This window comes from Chelmon rostratus, chromosome 2 (assembly GCF_017976325.1).
Source record: "Chelmon rostratus isolate fCheRos1 chromosome 2, fCheRos1.pri, whole genome shotgun sequence".
NCBI classification, from domain to species: domain Eukaryota; kingdom Metazoa; phylum Chordata; class Actinopteri; order Chaetodontiformes; family Chaetodontidae; genus Chelmon; species Chelmon rostratus.
The window spans coordinates 7,010,565-7,036,681 of NC_055659.1; the positions used below are offsets into that span (position 1 = coordinate 7,010,565).

Here is a 26,117-nt window from a genome sequence, read left to right on the forward strand (position 1 = left end):
CTCATGTATGTTCCCACCTCTTTGTGTTTATTTCTCCTTTTTCCCCCCTCCCTCCTTCCCTCTTTTTTTTCCCCTCATGTGTGGTGTGGCTGCCCAGCTGAGGATGATTTATCTGGACAATCCTACTATCCCTTTGGGAGAGTAGGCATCATCACAATAGAATGGTGTACACACTTACATGCACACAGACATGGAAACATGAATGTACAGGCCAGCTGAAAACATGGCGCCCACACACACACACACAGACATACAGAGGGAGGAAGTGTGAGAAAGTCTAATATAACGCACCAAGTAGGGGGGAAGGGGTTTGAACTGAAACAGCTGGACGCTACCTGCACTGACCTGTATCCCGATCTGTATCTGGATGCTTAGCCCGTGTTAGTCAACCAGAGAGAAACGTGGACCCCTGCCACAGTCACACCACTCTTCCAGCCAAGAAAAAATTCCCTCTGACTGGTCACGGTCCCACTTTCACGGTGTAACACAGGAGCTCAACACGACTAAGAAATGCAAAAAGCTGAATTTTTACTCGCTATAATCTCCCATTTCCACCTGAGAATGGTAAATCTTCTGTACAAAGCCTCAGCAGTCTGACAAATCCACTTGTACGACCAAAAATGAACGCCTCAATATGCTGTATCTTTTATAAACTCAGAGCATTTTGGAGGGAAGTGTATTTTTAGCTGTTCCTTTTGTGGAATACTTTTTCTCACAGCAGTATGTCATCACTCTGGCATAATAGAGCAACAGTAATAGAGGTGATTCCCCCCCCCCCCCCCCCTCACGTGCCTGCTTTCAGTTCATAGTTCAAAGTTTTTTACATGCAACGCCAATATTGGCTTCGTGTAAGATCGCTCAGTCTTGTCTGGCGTTGACAGAGAATGGACGCAGCTGTATCCTCCTCTGTATTCAAGTACCATTTGGTGGATTGGATTGGACAAATGACAGATCTTACATATCTCTGATGACACTTGACGTTGAGAGACCTCCAGCATTCAAGATCAAATCTCGAGATTAAAAAGAAAGAAATAGAAATTGAAAAATTGTGATTTCTTTGCCTTGAATGCAGACACAGAGAACCGGCTGTTTGATGTGACATACGGTTACATTCCTGATCTTAAGGTTGGGACAGTAATGACTACGCGCCCTCTAAAGCAAAAGTGGAGGTTTTGTGAGGTTATAGCACCACAAAGCCTCTTATGCGAGGAGGTCCGGGTGGATGCTTGGGCACACAGTAAAAAAATGTGTCTGATGTTGACACTGGAGACCGCGGTTCGTATCCCGTCTCCTGCCAGCATTTCTTTTATCCATGTCCACATCGTTTTCCACCGTGAAACAAGAGGTGGAAGATCACAAAACCCTCCTGCGAATAACAGTCACATTGGTCAGTTTGGAGAGAAACGAATGATTCACGTTGTAGCTGCAAGGACGTGTTGATAATATAATCTTTTTTTTTTTGCTATTCAGAGACGTTTCACTTAGAGGACGCCTGTCTTTTGCAGGAACGCCTTGGAAGCGTGGAAGCTGCACACTAGATCACTTAATGAAGTATTGATCCACTTGTAGGAACAATAGCTAACATTGTATAAGTTATAGAGGGCAATTTGTTGGCTAAGGAAGCTAGGATTATGAAGCCTTGTTATGTTGGCTAAATCCCTATTTGGACTCTTTGTCTACTTTTTTCTGAGGATACAAGCTGAGAATGTGTCTAATTAAAGGTTGCAGCTGGCCGTATAAAATGGCGGTTTGCTTTGCGCCGGCGTCGTCAGGGGAAACGGCACTGCGTGGAAGTAGATCTGATGCGGGACGGGAGCAGTTCAACCTACGAGTAGTAAAAATGACGGTGTCGGTTGAGGCTTTGCAAACATTTGCAATGAAAAATGACTTAACGCCGGGAGAGACGTGTCCCCAAATGCCAGTTTACAAATGCATGACTTCGCAGCAGCCGTCAAACACAAAGAGTGAATTGAAATTCCTTGTCTGCCTCATACTGCTTTGTGATCAAAAAATTATTTCCTCAGTCATAAAATTTCACGGGAGCGATTCCGGTGGACCACTCGCTCATTTTCCCCCCCTCACACTAAGTCTGACGGACAGGCCTTGTTGTTGCACTGGCAATTTGAGGAGGCAACGCCGCTCAGAAAGGCGTTTGAGTAATTGATAAACATTTCCTGTGGGAGGTCATGTTAAGAGTGTCTTTTTCAATCTTACTTTGATTGGAGTTGCAAATTAAAAACGCTCATTCTGATATCTTCCCTCTCAATCTCGCGCTGAAGGTGAATGGGTCCACTGAGGCGTCCCACATGAAAAGAAGAGAATTTACCTCTGTGGGTGTATTTCGAGTTTGCTGAACAAAAAGATGGCAAAAACGTGGTTACAAATCGCTTCCAGTCAAAATAAAATGATGCCGGACCACTTTTTGAAGCCTTTTTAAGGATGTCACATCAATTTTGTTTTTTAGGTGTAAAATAGTATTTAAAGTATTTACTGCGGTGACTATTCTAAGTGAATGATGAGCACAATTTTTGGTGATGAATGCTACCTAACACCTCAATTCAGTGCATGTTGAATGGGGCTTTAAAGCTACTGTAATCAGCAAAACGTCTTTTTGGTGAGCTTTCTGTGTGGGTCTTTACTCTTCTTCCTGTAATATCTCCATGCTTTCTACCTTTTTATCCTTGAGCTCTCCTCTCTCTATTTGTGTGGATTTCAATCCATGAATGCAGCTCTTAGGATGGCAAACAACAGAACTGAAGCTTTCTGGGTAAGAACAGAGAGAAGAGCTACATCAGCAATTACTATAATGTAACCAGGCAGCACAAAGCCAATCACACCTCCCTTGGTACTCAGGGAATCACAGCATGATCCTCGTCATTTTGTTTCTGGCTCGTTCCGTGTGGAAACATGGGTGATTACTCACCTCCCTTTGCATCCCGCCCTCCAGGCGCTTTGTCTCCGCCTTTGCACGGAGCGCATGCAGCCTTACGGTCCTCCAGTCCTGCTCCGTCGAGGACTGGCGACTGTAATGCTCGGGGCCAGAAAGAGTATCTGACAATGTGCTAGTTAATTTGATGCAGCGATTGACTGGATGAGCGATCAGACGCTGCCCTGTCAAGACCGCTCTTTTTCACCCTCCATCTCGGCAGTCGCGTTTGCTTGCATTTGTAGGCAGGAGGGGTTCAGCGGGAAGGCCTACATAACAGGAAAGAGCTTTCAGATGCATCTCCTAGGGGACAATCGATCTCTCTTTGCGGTGTGCTGTTTTTGCTGCTCCTCCATGGGGGCCCATTGCTATCGATCTCCACCGTGTATGTGCTGTTTTTTTTTTGGTGTACAGCGGAGATTTTGTGGTGTGTTTAATGTGGTTTGCTGGAAATCGCTTGTTTATTCAATTACTTATTCACTTGGCTGTGCATTTACCACATCTAAGATGTGCTGATGCAAATTTTTCTTTTCAAAGCTTCGAAAAACGCTCGTCTTCTTTCATTTTGTGCATTTTTTAAAAATAATTTGCCCCAGCGTCTACCTTGATTTGTGTCACAGCTAATCACAGCTCACTGATTAATGAGTGCTGTCATTTCAAAACAAAGGACGAAAAGAATTCATAAATGGTCTCAAAAGAAACTGTGAAACATAAAAAAAGATAGAGGAGGGAGGTGTGAGGAAGGAGCTATTTAACAGGAGGGAGCTGGGGACCCAGAAACAAGGCTAAGTGGAAAACACTGTCTGGTAAAATGTGAGCTGTGAACAGGACTCTGCACAAAGGTAGACCCAAATCATGAACGGCTTCTCTGAGGATGAATCCAGCGCACGTGGACTTTAGTTAAGGCAGGACTCAGAAATGTTTGCTAACCAAATGTTTGCTGCGAAAAACTGCTTTTTACTGGTGAAATTACAAGCCGGAAACTGTGCGGCACAGTCGACGCAAGTCCTGATTTACAGGGGTAATCATAGCAACAAAATTCACACCACAACTCTAATTCAGCAGAATTACAACAAAAGTTGAGTGTTTTTTTTTTTCATTTCTTCCACCTAAATGGTGATTTCCTTCCAATTAGGATTTCAAAGACTAGCTGACCCGTTAATAGTGACTGAGACAGCTGTATGAAAGAGCTTGAGTAATCTCGGAGTCACGTATTCCAGATTTGTGAACAGATTCTCAATGGACCAGCACCTCTGGAAAGCATGACATCAAAGATTAGAGGGGGTGCTGAAAAATTAATTCCACCGGTCTTAATATTTAAGAGAAGTCTCAATGTTAGGAGTACAACCTTTCCTCTTTTCCTTCGCCTAATTCTGATGGATGTGTCTCGCTGCCAAATCGGTGAAAGACTTCAGAAGCAGGCAGCCGCTCAGAAATGCTGCGGTTGGGGGTTTCTCTGTGGCCTCCTCACCCCTTCTTCTTCCGGCAATACTTCCAGGCCTTGAATTGTCTTATCTCTGGGCTCCTTTTCTCTACACTTGTCTTGGTCGGGATCCACGAGCGCTGCAGTCAGGATTGTGGATAACAGATCTACGGCTTTGTTTGTAAAAACAAAGCAATGGGCTACATCAGCGTTTACTATAATGTAGCCAGCCAAGACGAAGCCAATTACCTCCCCCACCCGCCACCACAGAGAGTTTAACTGTGCTATTCTCATCATTTTGCACTGCGCTGAATAAAAGACTTAGTTGTTTTATTCTTATCCCTCGAGGAACTGCAAGTGGAGACAAGCTCACTTTATATCTCTCGGTTCTCACGACATTTGTTTATGCTCATTCAGTAAAACTTTACTTTCTCGGTCCAGGTTCGTGCACCGACGGTCAGGCCAAACCTGCTGGCTTTTATTAATGATCTCAAGTGTCCCGGTCACTGAGGGCAGCAATGGGCAAATGAGGTTGTCACCCCTCGTCAGGTTTTATTAAATATTTTCAGATTTCAAAAGACTGCAGAGAGCTGAGAAAACACAGCGAATGAACGTACTGATACTGAACATGAATTTCTATGGTTTTCCTTCCAAGGACGAGCACTCGTACAATGTAGACGATTAAATAATCCACATTCAAAGATACAAGAAAACAGACAAAAGCACATTAGGAGATGAAAATAAGTGACCTTTCAGATTTTAAGATTCTCATAGGAAATACTGGCTGAATTTATTCCGGTTCCAACTTTTCAGTTCAGGTGACAGTTTCTTGCTTAAGGGTAGTTCAAAGATAGTTGTTGAGTTGTTGAGGAAATATACAGTATATATATATATATATATATATATATATATATATATATATATATATATATAGGCACACACACAGGGTAGAAAGATGTTTGTTGGCACAGAGATTTGACTGCTCTCCAAAACAGTGATCTCCTCTCCTCCACACACACACACACACACACACACAGCTGAACTCATTAAAGCCCGGCTGCTGTGAGCGACCTGCCGCTGTTCCAACAGAGGTCCCCATTTGAAACACCCGGGCGGCAAGGACAATTGTTCCTGTTTTGTGGGAATAAATCACAGGGGCTAAATGTGACCAGTGGTGTCTCACTTTGATTATCAGTGTTGACATATTAGCCAAGTGCAGAATACAGATTGCGCTCCCTACCCCTTTCAAAAATGATAATCGCCGATCACAGACTGAATAATTGCTGGCCAAAGAAAAAAAAAATGCATTTATTCCTACAGAACTATTCTTTAGAAATTGAAACTTGACAAATGTTTTCTTAAATTGAAATTCAGCATTGAAGTTGTGGGTTCAATATTAAAAGTTGTACTTTAGATCTGCTTACTGTAAATATATTTTGGAGTGTTTTTGGCTGTTTAAACTTTTTGACTTTTTTGTTTTTCAGCATATTTAAGTGTTAAAGTATTTGTTTTACAAATTGAGTTACATTAAATTAGTTAATCTCTTACTCAAAATAGCTCATCAAAACCTGCCACATTTACATGCACTCTTTAATAGGCTTTCACACGCCTGCACAATGTAGCTCTAAAATAGAAAAACCCAATAAAATTGCTGACTGAATGCAAAACAATAATTATTCCATAAAACAACTTTTGGATAATTTGATGTTTTTAACAATAAATCAAATGGCTTTCTGCAGTATGACAGTGTTGCTGTACTGTTGATCCCACTGGAAATCAACAATAATCTGCAGCTCAGTGTCGCTGGAGCTTTCAGCTCATTGGTCGATCAGACCAAGCGGAGGAACGTCACAGTAAACAGCTGGTTGGTGAATAGATCTAAACATTGAGGAAGTCAATGAGAGACTTGAACACCAGAGAACAGTGGAGCAGACCAGGCCAACACGCCAGCTAGCGGCAGCGGCTTCTGAATGCAGCGTTCGCAGAGGCCAGATTATTCCTGCGGCAGTAAAGATGCATCACTGCAGGATGATGCTCTGGATTCAGATCATCAGCAGTCAGCAGGCTAAAAGCTGAACTTTGAAGCAGGAAACAATATTGATTTGGTGTATTTTTAGTGATTTTTATTTGCTTATTTGACCGTTTCCAGAGTGTTTTTGTTTAATTATCATTAAGTTGTTCAGCAGCTTCTTATATTGTACAATTCCTGGAACTTTTTTGTTTTCTTTTGCTTTTGAGTAAACTTTATCTTTTTGTTCTTTCACAGTCTTCATATGAAACATCGATATAAAACCAGAGATCTGTGACAGGAGTGAAATGTAGCTAAATAAATCTGTGGACATCTTTGGCCTGAACATTAGGACGGAGAGCATCCTCGATGTTACTGTTTCTCTTTTCAGCTGAACCAAGAACACGACAAAGCGAGGACGCGCTTCAAGCCGCTCAGCTCGGCTCACCAGCAGACAGCATGCGGCTTCTGGGAGAATTACCAATAGCCGACAAATAGTGAAAAATAAATAAAAGATCGACTAAATAAATCTCTGACAAGAAACAGTATTAATAATGCACTCAGCAGGAGTTTGAAAGGCATTCAGTTAAGATTTTATTTAGACCCTGAAATACATTCACACTGATAAAATGACAAAAGGAAGAACTCATTCATACTTCAGTTGTTCACTTTAAGCATGCAGACGATGATAATGAAAACGTACGACACAGTGACACTTTATGTCACCTCCATATTTATTTAGTCTGCGTGTGAGAGCTGATGCTGCTCACAAGCGTCCCATACCTCAACCGGGCGAACAAGCAGGTTCAGAGTCAAAGAGGTTTAGGGCTTGAATTCAGTCGGCTTCTTTTAAAGAGGACATGAGAAGCTTTCGTTTTTCGGTGTTATGGCAAAAGTTCTTTGATTAAACACAGTTGTGCATGTTTTTTGCTGAGGCTTTGATAGAGGTTTAATAAACAACTTTTTACTCTCTCCTCTAAAAGATTAATTGTGGCTGATTGAATGTTTAGTTAAATAAAATGTTACTGATGAACAAATGAGGCCTTCATCAGTAATAACTGATACTGATGACTGTTTGGTGAACTTATTTTGGAAGTCTGACACACACAACACCACAACTCATTACTTAATAATTATCATCATTAAATATTATGTACTAATGCTAGTCATTAGGATATCATTGATAATTCATTGGTAATAGTGGTGTTAATTCCACATGAGTTAATAACTGATTCATCATCATTGTTTACTAGGAGCTTATGAGGATAATTTATCAATAGTTTGTGAGTAACATCTTTAGACTCAGAGAAAAGTCTTTGTATTGTCAAGAACACTGCAGTGTAACTCAGTCAGTTCATTTTAAACACAGCTTATGGTCCAATGGGAGCTGCCCCCTCACCACCAACCACACACACCCATCAACACCTCCCAGACGACACTGTTGCAATTGCTGACATTGTGTTTGACTGTATTAACTTGGCCTTGAGTTATGTACCTGTAGGAGTCACATGATCTGCTCTGCTCCCAGGTTACACCAAACACTAATAGTAAAAACCTTTTCTGTCGTCATTTCTACCCTTGTTACAGTGGTTTGGTTCGGAAGTATATTTTTAGCATCGCAGATGCTACTGAATGATGATAGAAATATAAAAGGAATATCACAGGGATACTATAGGCAGCAGTGTGCCTCTATGATCCTCTCTCACAGTTAGACTGCTGATATTTCAGAGCCACGGTCGGAGCCATGGATTCTAACATGTGCAAACCTCAGACAGATAAAGGATCAATGAGTCAGGCAGCCTAGACTGAACGTATTCAACTAAACAACCCTGCTGCCCCTGCACTCGCTCTTCTGCTAGAGGAAGAAGAGGGGGGATGGCATCCCCACTCATCCCCCTTCAAATTGCCTACTGGTGCTACTTAAGGCATGTCATGTCAAATTATGTACATCATTTAATGCAGAAGCACCTGAATGCACTGGTAATACATATATACAGTGCTATATATATACACACACACACACACTCCCAGTGTTTAAAAATTGAGGTCTCCCGACCACTCAAAGAGCTCTATAACACATGCTACATGCCATTCACACACACACACACACACACACACACACAATCACACACTAACGGCACAGCCTTCGAGAGCAATTTAGGGTTCAGTATCTTACCCGAGGATCAAACCACAAGCCTCCTGCTTGGTGAAAGACCTGCTCTGCCTCCTGAGCCACCGACGGCCCAAAAGGCACGGCAAACAGATAATAAGAAACACCAACAAATAAAGATGCCAGCGAATTCTTAAGTATTTCACTTTCAGCATTTGAGATACTTCAAAATTCTACATCACACTAAGCTCGTTGGAGACGTCATTAAAATAACAGAAGTTAGAGCTTTTGCCTTATTTAGTCTGCTTTAGTTAAGGTGGAAGTCGAGGATTCTGGTCCAGTGAATCCAGATGTTTGGTCAGTATTCTCTGAGCGCCTCCGGACACTGTGAGGTTGCAGCACTTCAATATCAGAATAAACACATAATTAACCAATGTCACGTTGAGAGGAATAGATCCGCTCTCCTGTATCGAGTGCTAGCAGTTAAGTGTCTGATGACTGATTGACCTGAATTTAGCTCGTGTTCTCAGTGCTTTGAGCTGTGGTAAATCAGCCTTCATTATCTTCATAATTCATCATATCTTCATCCCTATTGCTGAAATGCGAGGTGTTAAGTGATTGTGTTTGTGTTTTACAGGCTCCCAGAGGTACGGATCTCAGACAATGGGCCTTATGAATGCCATGTGGGCATCTATGACCGGGCAACGAGGGAGAAGGTTGTTCTGGCTTCAGGGAATGTTTTTCTTACTGTTATGTGTGAGTACTATCACCACACTTTATCTATATTTTAAAGCTGCTTTCAGTGGATCTTGCTTACAGCGTGTGGGGATGTGTTGGGATGTCTGGAGAGGGCCTGTTGAAATCAGTGGGTTGGATGGCACAGCTTGATCTTAAAAATAAACAAGTGTGTTCAATAATGCAAATAAAGCCAGTGTCTAGCAACTTTAGTACTTAGCTGATTCTAAAATCTAAAAAAAAAGTATATTTTATCATGGGTCAAATGACAATGTGTAGGAGGCGCTCTCACAGAGCTTTATATTAAGGTTTTGATGATTTATTTGCTATCCAGGACACAACTTTGCTCCTTTGGCTCACTCTGTCTACTCTCATAGTATGTTTTTTGGCTGCAGCAGGCACCTGTTTCTAGTGAAAAACCACTAAAAACTCACTGCTCTTCCTGTCCAGCACCAAACAGCAGATTATAACCATAAGCGGGTGAACACAGTGGAGCATTTACCAGCTAAAGATCCACATATTTAGCCTCCATATGAATGGCAATGTTGCTCCGTAACTTCTGGATGTGCGATAAGTGATGGTGGTGATGTGTTCACGTTGTGTTCACAACTTGTTTCCACTGCCCCCTAGTGGCCAATTAAATCAGTTATTGTAGGTTTAGGGATTGCGTAAAGGTCAGATCTCCACAATGTTTTTATCTGTTTTATCACTGTGCGAAACCAACAACACGTGAGCGTGTAAAAAAAAGAAATCTGTGCTTACGTACGTTACGTACAGTCGCATCAACAACTAGAGCTCACTTGCGTTGGGATTAGAACTGATGTTTGATTCATTTGGTCATTCTCATGCTGCCTCACACCAGCCTGGTATTAAATTTGAGGACGCCCATCAGCTCTTCGTGCTGCATGTCACGGTTTCGTGCGAAAACAGTCGAGAAGCCACTCGCAGCTCGGACAAGTGGATTAATCACCTTTGCCCACTGAACGCTGAAGATACTTAACACAGAGGTGCGCTTTCAGGTTGATACGGTTGTTATTATTAATTATTTTTGCATCCATGGTGGCTGCTTTTTCACCCCGCTGTCAGGACTGTTTGTCTTATACCAAGAACTAATGAACACATTTCCTTGAAATCTTGCGGACTGATAGGCCGTAGGAAGCAGAACAATTGATTGAATTTCAGTTCTTGACCCGGAATGTCTGCCATTAGAAGGTTATTGCTTCCTTCAACTATGAACCTAACAGGAATAGACTTGCGTCCAAATCCTGAGGGTGTGTTATCAGGGTCAAGAAATCGATGATTCAAGTTGATAGAAATTAAATCCTTTTTTTTTTTTTTTTTGCTGTCAAGGCGAGTGTTGAGAAGTGTTAAGCACTGGAGGAGGTATGCGCTGTCTCTGCGACCTCTACGTTTCCAGGATTTTACATTTTTAGACCAAACACTTTTTATATATCTATATCCGTCCACCTATCAGTCCTATTGATTTAACACTGAGGACTCTGACGAACGTCATTGCCTCTGCCATACAGCTGCTATCCCCGTGATGTCTCATTCAGTCACTAGAGGAGGACATGTGCCTGTAGCCTATTGCTCAGTCTGTGCTGTAATTATTGCATTTAAGTCCCCCTAACGACAGCTGCTTCGCTTGCCTCTGATGTATCAATTTCAGCAGCAAAGACATGCTGTTCTCCATGTGGTCCTATGGCTAATTAGCAACGGTGAAATTTTTCAGTGGAGCACCAGAGAGAGGCACCATGTGACAATATTACTCCATTATCACATTTTATGCCTCTGAGAACTGCCTTTGGTTTTCGTGTTTCCTTTTTTTCTTCTTCCTGTTAACTTCTGTTTCTACCGAAGTCCTTGACCCCCCCTCGGTTGTGTTCTCTCTGATGACCAATCGCATGCCTCCGTTTGAGCGCTCCCCCGCACTGACGTCAGCCAAAGACTTTATCAATGGGAGGGGATTTGCTCAGTTAACTGTTTCTCGTTTCAGCGTTGGGTGGGAAGCGGTGAATGATGTAGTCCGGGGATAGTTGGAGCACCCTAACTCAGCTGGGTCCTAAATCACCACTCCACAAGAGAGGAAGAAGAATGGCCTCTGGCATTGTGGCTAATTGCCGTCTAAACTGAAACAGAATTATTCATAACCTATTAGTGTGTCAAGTTCAGTGGAGAAAAGTAGAGAGGAGAAAGAAAGAAAATGAGAGGAAAAAAAGTTAATTAATAGGAAGCAGTACACGGAGAGTATTTTAATTTTTTAAAGGGCTTCATAAATAAGAATTATCATTTTAATGAATCCCCTGCCAAGAAATTCAATCATCCAGTTTTAAAAGGCTAAACCCTGAACTCTCGATACCTCCGCTACTGTCCTTCACTCTCCGTAAAGTTTGAAAAGTCTTCGCTTTTCTTCTTGCACCGCAGCAGCATATGTTTACTTTATTAAACCCGATGGGATGAAGGATCTCCCACCCGAATGGCTGTCATAATCATGCTGTGATGACCGGTGTAGCTCAAGCTATTTCCTAATTAATGATTTCTGGAGTTGAGCACTGTCCTGCAAATTATGCTTAACATTTACCAGCTTGCATTATCAAAATAATTGGGAGTGTTTTGGGTTTTTTTTTTTTGTTTTTTTATGTACACTATATACCATATCCCCTGGACAATTGCACCAACAAGCTTTTATCTTGATAATGAGGTACATGCAGCACCAACATGGACCCATAACTAGGGCGATTTATTATGCACCGTGTTAGCTAAAATTTATCCCTTAACCTGAATGAGTTGTTTTGGTGCTCTGTGCCTGTAAATATAATTATTGACACGTAGCTGTATGATAATTTATGATGAGGCACTCTGTTGTTATCAAAGTTCAAAATCAGCATCTGAACTGAAAGGTTAGGAATGAGAGGTGCGGTGTGAGAAAATGCCCAAATAAGCTGATGGACAGAAACCTTATTAGGCTATTGAATTTACCGTCAAATCATTCTCAGTCTCAGCTTGCAGACAATGCGTTCAACAAGATGTAAATACACAGAGAGAACTGGCAGTGCAACACAATCTGGCCTGTTGACCTCCTTCCTCTCTGTTGTAGTTCAGCTGAAGAGGGCTCAGCCGAATGACATCAAAGAACAAAACATTCAGTTCTTTGATGTGAAGGCCAGAAATTTTAATGTGATTATCATGTTTCATGAAATAAAGCATTAAAAGTCAGAAAAACTGTGGGCAGTGCTTCATTAGGAAAGACTTAGTACATCACATTCGCAGCAGTCATTACACACTGCTGCTGGCTATGGGTAAAAGGAGGAAATATAAGGCTGCGATACTTCACTCAACAAGATGTGCTTTCACTTTGGCTAAGCTGTGAAAATGTGTGTCAGAAATTGCAAAGCGCAGGTTTGTTATATTCGTCACCCTCAGGCCAGTGTTGGGCGGAGAAACCACACATGCAACGCCATGGTGAAGTTCATATAAATGTATTTTTACAGGCAAGATTTCAAACAGAATCAGCCCGCTCAGAGCAACACTGACTGACAAGGGCTGCAAAGGTTATTGGCTTCGACTGTGTTACGAAGTTGCATGGATTTTTTTTCAACAAGACCATCTCCTTTCTTTGCCTCACTGACAGAAATACTAAACAAGACTTGTTAGCATATTTTAAAATATTCAAAAGGGGTTCCAGTTTAGAAAAAAGCTTAATAATAGCAAATTAGCATCTGAATGGTGTTCCCACCATACAGTATATTAACTGCAGAGCTGCAAGTGTCCTAAACCCCCTGACAGTCCTACACATTAAATTAAGGTTTTTGCAATCAAAGCAGTTTTAATGTCAAACCACTGTGAAGCACCTGAGTTCATTAGTTCAGTCAAACAAGTTCTGAAAAGAATTAAGAGCTTGATTTTGAAAGTATTGGGCACTTTTTGGATCTTTAATTTTAACTTTAGGAAGTCATTTTCGAGCATGTGTAATGCATGTGTGTGTATTGTAATTTCAACACTTAGGGGATGGACTTCAGACCCATCAGCAATCACATAAAATAGATATTTCATTCTGCAAACAGTGACATATCCATCCCTGTAAAGCTAAGGTCATAATTTCAGGCTTTGGTGGGTGAAAGAAATCAATACCTCTTTTCCCAATGGTAGAGATAGGGTCATTATTTGTTATTACCCAAAGTGATTCCGATCCGACATTCCAGAGATTACAAGGAAAGGTTATTTGTCTCCTCAGGTCGGAGTCTGACCTTGGGAAGCCAGCTGATCTGTGCACAGTGTCCGAGGCAGCTGAGGTCGCTGTGTTGTTGTCTGTATCGGATGACCGTTGGGTTGCGTCGCCTCCTCTGGATGAAGAACGCGTTAATGGCTCTTGTGTTTAAACACCATGTCACGTAACTCCGGAAATCCTTTCTTCTAACCTTTTGCAAAGCGTGAGGATGCAATTTAAAGGATAGCCTTCATGAGGCGGCAGGGCTGGTATTTATAACCCCTAGAAACAGAGATGAGCGCTAAGGTGTAGAGGGACTAATTACCTTCTCATCCCATAAAACTGGGATTCGCTTCAATAATGGATGCCCAGCTTTAATTAAGCGCTGTGTATATTTAGGCGCTCGTTTATAAATGGGTGGGATTAATGGCGTACGAGCCAAGCCCAAAGACAGCAGCGCCTGCAGACACAGCAGTTCAGTGTGCTAGTAGGAAGAGTTTAAGGACGCGTGGTGTGACTGTACGCTTGGACGCGTGGAGAAGCTTGTTTGGGTGGCGGGGTTTGATGGATTGCCGGGGAGGGGCTGCTCCCTTTGTGCCACGCACTTGTTTGGGAAGTGAAGAGAGCATCTTGGCCAGGATCGAAACGTGGCGTGGCTCGAACACGTTTGCCTAGTTCTCAGCTCTCAGAAAGGATGCCAATTTTATCAGACTCATCAGTTGTAGTCTGAAGTGTTTGCCATGTCGTCTTTTAGCGCGTCTCGGGTCACCGCGGGGGATTGTTCGAGGGTCCCTGATATGATTCTCCATTACCGTCTCATTTATCTCCTGTGTCACCTTCCCGCTCATCACACTTAATGTCCCACAGTGTGCTATCAGCATCACAACCCGTTCAGTTGATTGCGTGCAAACGTATTTCATGCAACAGCATTCTCCGTTTCATTTTGTGACAGTGTAGTTCATCAGCTGTTGTCCACACGGAATAAGCCGAATCTTTTTTCGTATTTGGTTCATAATTAACAGTACGGGCTTGCCTCTGAGACAATTTTATCTGGGAATGAACAGCTCTTGCTTTTAAATAAACTGCGTGACCGCTTCCCACTCCGTACAACTACCACTACCACTATCAGTTTTGACTGGGAGCAGCCCACAGCACCAATAAACCCTGCTGGCGTGGAGCCCATTGAAGGAAAAAAAAAGAATGAAATGAATTCAAAGAGCAGATGAATTATTAAATGTCTGTCTTTGAGCTAAACCCTGGGGTGATAACTGAGGCAAAAATAAACAACCCATAGGCTTCCTCAAGGATTTCTCAACCCATCATTGAACTGGTAGTCTGTGCATCACTTAGACGATGCTAAAGAATTCCTGTCTGATTTTTTGTCTTCTTTCCATGCTGTCAGAGTTTTGTCAGAAAAATGTCTGTTTCCCTTTACTTGATGCTACTTTTTTTCCCCTCTCTCTCTCTCAAAACCCACAAGTGCGGGATCTTTCATTAAGTCAGCAGCAGAATTTTAAACCTTCATCAGGCAGACACGGGAATCTATTGCTGCCATCGTGCTACAGTTTGCTTCATCTGGGTTATGGCACAAACCTGCAATCATGTTTGCAGCCATACTGTATCTCATTTGAGGCTGAATTAAAAACAAGCCATTTTTACCCTCCAGCTCATTCAGTGGCTCATTCAGCTGACATTCACCAGGCACTCATCAGCGGGGCAGCCTATGCGCGCCAAGGCTGAAGCCTCATGAGTAAGCCTGTTTTCATACCCGGCGATTTCACACAGCAAACAAAAAACAAGCATCTGATGGTTGCATCACATCGTCTGCTCACATTCTGTCCACTAAAAGGCTCCAGGAGGCCTGAGATACTGTTTATCAGCTACAGCCTGGATTCACTGTATGCAACATCACAACTACATAGCGTGGTGACACCCTAGTATATTATCATGCATGATAAATGCAAGTATCACCTAAAGTAGCATCCACAGCAGTCTCATCGGACGCTGCATGGCTGCTGGTCCCAGATAAATTGCTGACAGCCAGAACTTCCCAGAGGACGAGAGCAAACAACAGAACTGACACCATTTTTGAGACAGACTTCAGTGTCTGTTTGGAAGCTACAACTTCCTCAGCTGAACTGTGATACAAAAACACTGAGCACCTGCAGTCAGCAATAAATAAAAAAAAAATCATTTCAACGAAGCAAAAAGCCAAAATGTTGTGTAGCTGCTACAGCTACATGGGAATGCATGTCTCTAACAACCTGTTTTGCTATTAAAATATTTAAACTGCAGTAAGAATATGATGATGCAGCCCTTGTTTCTAACATTTCTTCAAAAGCCCGACATTAGTATGGCAAAGGAGTAACAAATCACATTTTCACCTGTTACTGTAAAAAAATCGTTTTTTTGTGCATTTGCACTTTTTGAGTAGCTGTAAAAATCAGAAAATGTACTTGTACTGAAGTATTTTTAAGTATGCCTATTGTACGTGAACTAAAACATCAAGATTAGCATCACCTCAGCATAGGTTGCATCTAGCTTCATTAATCACTGATCTAATGCACTAGCTGGCTAGCACGGTACGTAACCCAAATCAAACACACGACTAACTAATAGGTGCAGACTGGGTCTGCTTTAAAAGGACTTCCACAGTTATTTAGAAACGTGAACTTTCAGATTGGTGTGAATTCCCTTTCTGCTGTTTTTGTTCATCCCTGTTGTGACTGCTGAGCACTCGTTCAGCTCAAAAGTGTTTAAAACGTAGAGGAGTGCAGTGGGACAGAAGCTGAGTGTAGTAGTCATATTGCGCATTGAGAAAGAAAATGCAGGACCAGTACAACCAACTTGCTTGTAAAATATTAATTTCCATTATAACACCATGATACGTGTAGTTTGCATTTGCATGCATGGCACCATATACATGTGCACTGTGCACACAGTGGCCAAAAACTCTCAGCATGGGTTGTGACACCATTTGATGAAGGCTATGTTAAAGAGGTAGATCTACATGTCATGAGAAAGGACGCAATGCATTACTACCAGCTTGGATGTGACCATGCATAAAGCTAGCATGGCGCGTCAGTGCTGCATTTCACACTCGATCTGATGTGTGCAGCTTGATGCGGCCTCCCTTAAAAATAGACTAGGCACGTATTCTCCATGAAGCCGCTTCTGTAACGCACCGCAGCGCTTCTGGCGGAGTCACAAACAATTGTCCAGAATGCATTGCGGCCGGGGCGCGGCGCTGCCGTGCCTCGTGGAATTTGCAGGTGAGCATATTATGCATTTTTGTCCTCTCCTAACTACCTCCACCTAATGGCACGCGGCCCTGCAGGCGCATTAAAAGTTTGGCTTCTCATTTCCGATGTAGGGACGTCCTGAGTAGACCCCGCTGCTTCCACCACCATATGGCACCATTGTTAAAGAGCACAAATTAGAGCTGTGCTCAGTATACTAGACTGCTGAAATGCACGAATACAGCTTTGCTCTGCATGACATCGAGGGATGTTTATGACACCCCGTAAAACACAGCATCTCCTGCCTGTCATGCTTTAATCATTTAGGAATGCCCCTCCCCAGATACATAATCCCAATCATGGCACAGTAGCAACAGTGGAGGACGCCATGCAAGCATCACTCTGTGCTGAGCAGTGTTTCTCTTCCATACATCCCATCATGCCTGATGGAGATCGGAACACCAGCTGATGTCAGTAACTCGCATCAAACAATGGTCAAGTCAAGGTTGTTATATCCATAAACACAAAGTTGTAGATTTGTCAGTGACATGGAGACACTGTTTTTGACAAGAAACTTTCAGCAAATCAGCATTTTTTTTCAAAGCGCCACTCTTAAACACAGAAGTACACATCTTCAAATAGTTCCGAGAGTCTTTAAACCATCACTTTTAAATAACCTTGTGATGTCTTTCACAATGCCGCCCTTTCTTGTTTTCTTGGGGAGCGTTGCTTCCTTCATCCTGATACGTGCACGTCTGATATCGAACACAGTGCCTCCCCTGATGTCTGCTTGTGGCTCTCTGTGTGCTGTGAAGTGGAGGCTTCGTTCCTCGTGGCGCAGGCTCCCTCATTCCCTTCACTCCCCCTCACTAAAGATGTCTTCATCACTCGCTGCGCTCTGCTCCCCACCAAGGTCCCTCCTTTTGAGCGTGGTTGACTGAGGAGGCGACAGAGGAGAAACAGCTTCGCCTCCCCAGAGACACGCGGCTGATTGTACCAAAGGATGAGAAAACCTCTTTGTCTCTCTACCTTTTACCTCAATATCACCTTGCTTGATAAGTCTCCTTTCCTACGAAGTGATCCCCCTAAAAATAGTTTCTGGCTTCACAGGGTTTTTTTTTTTTTTTTGAGCAAGTTTGGCAAAACTTGTCAGGCAGCGTTATCTTTTTCTCTGTAAATGAATCGATTCATTCACTTAAGGAGGTTATGTGTTGTATTTTAAATTTAATTCGTTTCTCAAGAGACTAACCCAAAGGCATCTGGAACTTGGAAAAGGTCAACTAAAAAGAGCCAGACAGGATGAAAAGAGCCAGAATGGCTCCCTAGTTTGTAATATTATTCCAGCCCTGTGGAGTAAGTATATGATTTGATTTATTTTTAGCTCGGCCCAATGTGATGGGAAGATTTTATTTTATTTTTTTTTTGTAACTGCAAGTAAACGCATAGATGTGAGCTCACCTGTCTGTCATTTATAGCCTGTTTGCTTTCCTCTCATAACGTTGTTGTTATGATGAATTTTCTGTGAGCATTTGCGCCCACTCTGTCTCCCCTGTGTGCTCTCTATCAAAATGTTTCATTACGTCAACTCTCTTAAAACTGTCCTGATGCATCGCTCACCAGAAGGGATCTTTTAGGCTTTCACAATAAGATATTGACAAGGAAAGATAATGATGACATTCTCCTCTCACAGAGGCTGCATTTATGTTATTTGGAAGACAAATTCAATACACAACGTGGTTGAAAGCGTTGAAAGACAATACGTCTGCTGATGGCTGTTTGTTGCCAATTGTCTTGTGTGCTGTCTATTAGATTGCCCCCATGTCTTTCACAATCACGCTGCCTTGACTTTAAACTGCCTGTATGGAAGATTTTATCATGATTGTATCATTATGTGAAGAAACTTGTGCTTTGAAATATTAATAAACATCGTTTTTTTTATTCTCATCAAGCACCTCCAGTGCAGCTGAGGTTGGTGGGTGTCAGTTAGTGTGGCTGATCTTTCCAGTGTCACGCTGGGAGGGTGGAAAGTGGCAGATATTTCCAAAAGTGTTGCTTAGTACCTTTCAGTGTGGTCTTAGCTCTTTGAGATTTGACACTCATCTTTGCTGTTGCACAAAGGACTGTGAGACAGGCGATAAATTTATGGGGAAAGAAGAAATACAGGTTTAGGAGCCCCTGAAAGCAGCCCGTGGGCATGGATCGAATGGATTTCTCCTCAGTGTGCCCATTTTTTAAACTTGAATAGGAATCAGAGGAGGGAAAGCTGAAGGGAAAATTGAAATGGGAAATTCATATTATATTGGGACCCTTACTTTGTCCTGTCAAAATCCATCAAATTAAGGGCAGCTAGGGTAGCCTGTATTAATTGTGAAAATGTCTGATCTAGAGTTGCCCTGCTGAGAGTAAGAGGTTTGGAATAAAGTTTTTGGGGGAATACGACAAAGTTGCTTTTAGATGTTCAATCTCAAGTGTACTAGACACCAGGAGGTGTTAATGAATGGATTAGACCCTATAACCTACATAGGTACATGGGCAAATCTGTCCCAAATAGACCTCGCTTCATTCTCGAGAGTACGCCGTTGTTGGATTAATTGCTAATTTACAAAAGCGTTCTAAAAATAATTTAATTGAGGTTGAGGAACTTACATATTCAGGTATTTCAAAGGGCAGAAAACAGAACTGGTTTTGATAAATATAGAAACGAAAGTGAAAGCCTGTGAAATGTGACAGCTTTAGAAGAGCCAAAGCTTGATGATTCTGCTTTTAGGAATTAACCACTAATTGGTACACTCTCGTTAACTCTGCTTTCTTTCTCTCCGTCTTCTTCTACTTCCTGTTGTTTCAGTAGCAGTAATTGTACCGCTGGGAGCACTTTCCACAAACATTTCCTCAGGTTGAAACCATAGAATCACCAGAGAATTTTATATAGGGATGGCTAGCATATTCTCATGTGTCACATATTTGTACGTATTGATTGAATTTCTGCTACCAAATCCCAAAACAGAATGAGGGAAATATGCTCACTCCATGCTGTTTTATCATGCTACTTTCACCTTAACTCCAGAACTATCATATATATATCTTATACAGACCACATGTAAGTAAATTAGATTTTTTTTATCTTATGTGATGAGCTCTAAAGCACAGTTGACTGCATCACAGGTGCAGCTTCCTTATAGCTGATACACTAGCAGCTTTGCCAGAAAGAGGATAGACTGTTTATGGAAATGCAGCCACGCAATCCATCTCTATTCCCACATTTACCACGCTGCTGCAGTGTGTGCTTCGGCTCCAAGAAAGCTGCTCCCATTGCAGTGGAGAAGTGGACTTAATTGACTGCTGTCTCAACCTCACTAGACCTCACAGCCACTGTCACAGCACACCAGGGAGGAATGTAATGGAGGCAAATCAATAGTCAATTAAAAAATGTCTCTTCCGTAATATTTCTTTTGAAAAAGAGAGCAAGCAAGAGGACACAGCAGTCGACGCCTCAGTGTTGGTGAAGCTATTCATACCGGCAACAAGATCAAAAAAGCTCACCTGCCAAAGTGGCCAGTAGAATTGACACAGCACCTGCCAATTTTTAGCCCGTATTTGGCAGGTTGGCGAATGTTAATTTGAAGTCCTGGTGGCATGACATGTGGCACTGGCATGGGCTGCAGTGGGCAGGTGTTGCCTGTGAGGCTGCATAAAGATCTAAAATCTAAAATTAGATACCCAACCACTGAAAAGAGGGCTACCTGTTCTTAAAAATGCTTCATTGCACCAAGAAAAAGACAGAGGGAAATGGGTCTGATTTGATATGTAGATTCTTTTAAGTGTTGCGATGCTACAGTACTATGAACTTGTGCTTAATCTGCTGCATGCTGGGTAGCAATAATAGACAAGACTTAAAGATAAAAACTTTAAAAACCCTCACTGGTGTTAGAGCAGATCTGTCCTCAGATCCAGAGGGAGGACTGTAAGTGGAGAATGCAGCTTCCCCAGAAGAGACACTGTATCTTGGCAGCATATCAATGCTATGGTCAGGGGCAAGTCCACGCATATGTTAATAGACAAAAGTAACAGGGTCTTGAAAATATATGCTAAGACTAATTGGAGTTGTAGCAAGAAGCAAGTGCAGAGAATTTAGAACAAGGGTGATGAGGGGTCTTTTCTTCTACAGTTGAGGCTCTGGCACCAGCATACTGGATAAGTAGTACTGATTTATAGACAATTTGAGGAAACCTGAAAGCAATTCCTTACAAATCGTAAAGCCCACTTGTAAAAACAGAATGGACATGTTTTCCTGCATCTTTTTATTTCCCCCAGGATGTCATTTCATGCAACTTACAATCCAAATCAAATGCTTAAGCCAGTGGTGAAATGTGCTGACATGATGCAGTCAGCTGTGGGCACCGTTTCTCTTTTTGCTCTATTGGGCCAATAAAAGTGATCCTCACCTCTGTCATAGATCATTTTGAGGAAATTTCAGGTTGCATCAGTATCAAATATGTATTTTTAAGATAAGTAAAAGGGGCCATAAACATCAACATTAAAAGCTACGTAGAGCTGGATGTCGTCAGCATAAAATAAAGCTCAGTGTACGACTCTCAAAGCATTAATAGATGCGAAATGTGATATTAATACTGTCAATTATGTTGACTATTGTAAGAGATATTTTTAAAAGAGGTGCAGTGTGTTTAGCTATTACATTAGATATGCTGTTTGTCAATGCAATCCAGAAACATTTATCGTCATTTACAGGTGTAGAAACGGTGTAGTTTGTCTGGGGTATTGGACAGCACAGGGTACTACTGGTAGAAACACATGGACGAAGAGACCAATCTGTGACTTGGCCCTGATCAGTTCTATGCAACTGAGATTCTTTGGAGTATTTGATGAGGCTTTTGTGCTGTGCTGAGTTTCTTGTCTTTAGGCCTTAGAGGCTGCAGTGTTTACATACTTCCGCCCATTCACTGCAACTTCCATAAATTGTTTTACTTTTTTTTTTTACATGCTAACTGTAGGAGCCAAAATGTATGGTTTCTTTATGAGTTTGATTTGTTTTTTTTGTACACTGGGTGGCGCATAATAATTAACCTTCCGTCAGGTATTTAGGTAGGAACTGTCTGTTGTTGGTCAGGCGTCCTACCCAGAAGGGCAAAGGGTTTTGACCGCTACGCGCTACACCTCTACACTGGTACACCGGTACGCTACGCTACGGCAAAGCTAAGCGCTATGTTGGCTCACTGTTCTTGATTTCGACTTGTCACTACGGTGCGTAACCTGATGTTGGACTCGTAAAATAAATGGATCACCATTGACTCAGAAGTACAGTCGTTTTATTTCAGATCACAGTAAGTCACACTGTAGTTAGCAAATAGCCTCAGGTAACATCTAGTGCGTCAGCCTAGCCACCACCCGCATCAGTGACGCCTCAGTAGTTCCGTATCAGAACAGAACTCCTTTAATACTAACCATTTTTTAAAGCATACTGTACTCATATTGTTTGTTGTCATGTTTTTCAAGCTCCCACTCACTGCTTTCAGACATTCTCTGAAAATAAACTTGCAGAAGCTGCAAGCTAGTTTCGAGCGTCTCTAAGTTGCAGTGAAATTAACTGCATCCAAATGCTGCCTGAAGGAAATCAATAAAAATGTAAGGTATAATCTGGGATATGGTTAGCACTAACGTATGCAATGTTTGTAATTAAATTAAAAATTGAAAATATTTAACATTTTTAGAGACAGTGACAACAGATACCCTCAGCAAGCTTTAAAGCATTTATTAAGCAAAATATATTACTAAGCAAAGCAGCTTTTCCACAAAGAAGCACATCTGTGGCAGGTCGGCATTCAGATGCGTTTGATGTGCATTTCACTACACGCTTTTGTCCACAAGACCGTATTCACTGAACATCAGCTGAATACTTGAACTCTAACTTGAAAGCTAATGGATGCTTTAGACATTCAGTTTATTTCTTAGCATTCATAAAGGAGAAATACAAGGAAACAGCCAACACTGCAGATGGTGAATAAAGAGTGCAAGTCAGTGTTCTGCATATAAGTGCTGCAGTCACACATTGCTAAGTAGTCCACAAATTCCATGTACTTCATCTGTTAATGTGGAGTTGTATATTTCCCAGTCTAAATGGACCAGATCAGGATCATGCAGGAGTCACAGAGGTGCTCTGCAGTAGGAAAGCAAAGAGACTCCTCCAGCGATTATTTTTACTCTTTAATGATAAAAGCTTTGCAAAACCGAATTATCAGATTCACTCTCACCACATACACAGATGGACGCTTCACACTCACCTTGAATTACCGATAGCTCAGTAACACGTGAACTCACAGGCCTGTTATAGGTAGCATATACCTCCAGGCCAGAGACAGTTAGCCTGGAGTCTACTGATGGAGTCAGACTCCATCGCTAAATGATGCAATCTTTAAATTAATAGGGATGTTTGGAGCTGGCTTGCTAGGAGCGTTCATAAACTGGGTCTGTATTATCTTAAGGGTAATATGAAGGGTTTTCTCAACATTGCTGCCATCATGGACTTACAGATTGATGGCATGTGGGCTGTTTTTCGTCAAAGGAATTAGAAGAGATTTAAGATCTAGAGGTAGCCTCAATCTCTGTTCTGATCTTGGATAATTCGATCTGTAACAGAGTAAATTGTTGAAGTGGCCATGGGCCAAAAGCGGATTTGTGCTGGAAACTGATACAAAATCTTGACGTGGGCTCGTGAATGGTGGAAAAGATGTCATTCAACCCAAACAAACCAGCCGGCAGATTTTTTTTTCACCGAAGCGGCCGGACTGACAGAGACGACGCAAAATCAGTTGAGGCAATTTCTTGAAAAATGCATGCTCGAGGATTCTCTCATAATCACATTATGTGAGCAGCGGTGAAATGCTGCAAACTTAATGTATATCATACTTTACATTTCCAGGATGCACACTGCGCTGCATTGATAATCTTTTTTTTTTTTTTTCGTGGAACATGGAAAGCAGACATCCTCTTGAAATGCATATCCAACATTTTATGAGGTGCCAGAACGAAAGCTTGCTCCTGAGCTGACGCTCCGCCTAAATCAAATTATGCCATAATGGAAAGTAGGTGCAGAGATATCTGCAACCTCATGTGTGCCAAAGTCAATATGTTTGTCAGATTGCCCCTGAACAGTGCTCCATAAATGATTCCTTGTACCATATAATGAAGACTCTTTCAGCTGGCTCCTGCTGCTGGCTGTGACTTTGCCTGGGAGCGTATTCTCACTTGTTCTATCCTATTGTGACTGAATGGCCGTGGAACAGAAACAGGCTCCCAACCTGACTTACAATTATAGCTGGACTCTGTCTTTCAGGAGTTTGGCTCTTGTGTTTTCGCTTGGCTGATATGAAGGCAAATAGATTTGTTAACTCAGCTAAAATGATCCTTTTCCCTCCTAAAATGACTGCGTGAGGGTCAGCACAGAAACGTCTCCTCTTACCCAGTGAAGAGTAAGCTTCAATTTTAAATCAACACACTCTTGCACAGCTTACTGTGGGTTCATATTTAGGTCATGGAGTCTGTATTGACATCTCTTTTGCATGTGTTTCAGCCCACCTTAAAGCCAAAACAAAGTCTCTACGGCTGCTACGATTGAGGAGAGCTGTGCTACCATGGAATAAATGAACAATTTCTCCACCCTCCTTCAGAATAAAGGCCAGCAGATGCTAAAATGAAGCGAACATTCGTTGGCGTATGGGCAGAGAATGTAGCCAAAAATTGAGTTTCCTGTCATGTGCAGTGTTTGCCACAGAGGAAGCACAATGAACAAAGCCTGAACGCAAGCTGACACCTGGTCCAATTTTAAAGTCAGCAAAATAAAACTCCGTCATACAGTAAAAGGCAATCATGATGGAACCACTGAGTTTTCCACAAACGTCCGTGGCGTGATTCTACCTAAAAATATGTTACTTCGAACACAAAATGGCAACCACATATACCAGCTCTGGTACCAGGAAGCCAATTGTTTTGTAAAATTGCAACAATCCATTTGCTGTCTTCTCTTGAGAGCTTTCAGTCGGTAGAAAAACACATTCCTGAATCCTTTCTGAATATATGGTGAATATCTTAAACATCACATTTTCTATTTTGCCATTCATATCGACGCTAGATTTTTACGTATTTGCCACATAATATTCTGCTTCTTTGGTTGAGTGACTTGTGCATGGTCAGCGGGTTACTGTGTATATGACAGCTCATGGGAAACACCTTCCGTGACATCATCGCCTGGGTTGTGGCCACAGGTGTGTCACGCTTGAACGTCTGAACCCGCGGAGAGAGCTCAGCACCACTTTTATGCCTTATGTGTTTGAATTGAGTTCATTCAAATGGGGAACCATAATCACTCTCATCTTTTTGACAACTTTGCCCTTGAATTGTCGATGCTCTTTGAAGAGCCATATTAACAATGCGCAGACTATTGTTAAACATGTGACTTCAACATGATAGTACTGCAAGCTTGAAAGAAATATGAGCTTGCACAGCGCTAATCTCAACCGTTTGGGGGCCCAGTGAATTAGTCTTTTTGCAACAATTTGCCCTTGAAGTTAACAGTTCATGACTCCTTCAGTGTTTTAGCCGCGGTGTGTTCAATGCCACACGAGAGGAGAAAAGTGAAATGCCAAATTACTGAGCAGTCAATTGTAGTTGATCATGCAAATTACACTGTCGCAGCCATGGGCAATAGTTCGATGGGTCGGCGTGTCAGTCATTGTAAATCAACTCTTCTGTTGACACTTGTGTAATTTGGCAGTTTCAATGATCACAATAGTGTCATTTTGTTTTCTCTAAAGAACAGATATGGATGCTTGTACATCAGTTCTGCGGTCGAGTGACTTTGGAAAGTGTTGTGCCTCCTCAGCACTGAGTTGACTTGCAAATAAATCACCTCAATACTAACAAAACAGTGAGTTTTTCACTGGCATAGACATTATAAAAATGGTTTCCGTATGCACATCTGTCAAGAAAATGGTGAATGGTGGAGATGTTGCAGTGCCAGTTGTGGTACCATGGCAGACCTTTTTTTTTTTTTTTTTTTTTTTGCATTATTTGGCTCACATCACTGCCGACTTCTTAAACTCCCGTTCGGTTTGAACAAGAATCCCCACAATCCCATCTAGGTGACCAGGAATCTGAGCTTTCGCTAAATGCAACGTTTCTGTGCATGTTTTTAACATGTAAAACAGCTCATTTAAAAGCTCCAACTGGAAATATGGATCAGTTTGTCAGCAGCAGACACGTTTCCTCATCTCAGTTTAATTAAAGAATCATGGACCATAGATTATTCAAAATTCTACTGATTGAAAGTGCTGCTTCTTGCTTTCTTCCACTGTAGTTTTGGGATGGCAAAAAAAAAAAAAAAAAAAAAAAATCCAGAATATTGAGGCTTATGCAGCGTACAGGCACTCCCTGCATGAAATTACCATTTAGCTGATTT

At 41.9% G+C, this 26,117-nt stretch overlaps 1 protein-coding gene across 2 annotated transcripts in view; it reads left to right on the forward strand.

Annotated features, from left to right (window-relative positions):
• The window catches only part of igsf21a (immunoglobin superfamily, member 21a), a 176,351-nt gene that overhangs the window by 102,201 nt on the left and 48,033 nt on the right, over positions 1-26,117 (forward strand). For both annotated transcript variants that reach the window (XM_041960606.1, XM_041960613.1), the window contains exon 4: positions 9,105-9,223. In XM_041960606.1, coding sequence (XP_041816540.1) covers positions 9,105-9,223 — 119 coding nt within the window. The remainder of the gene's footprint in view (positions 1-9,104; positions 9,224-26,117) is intronic.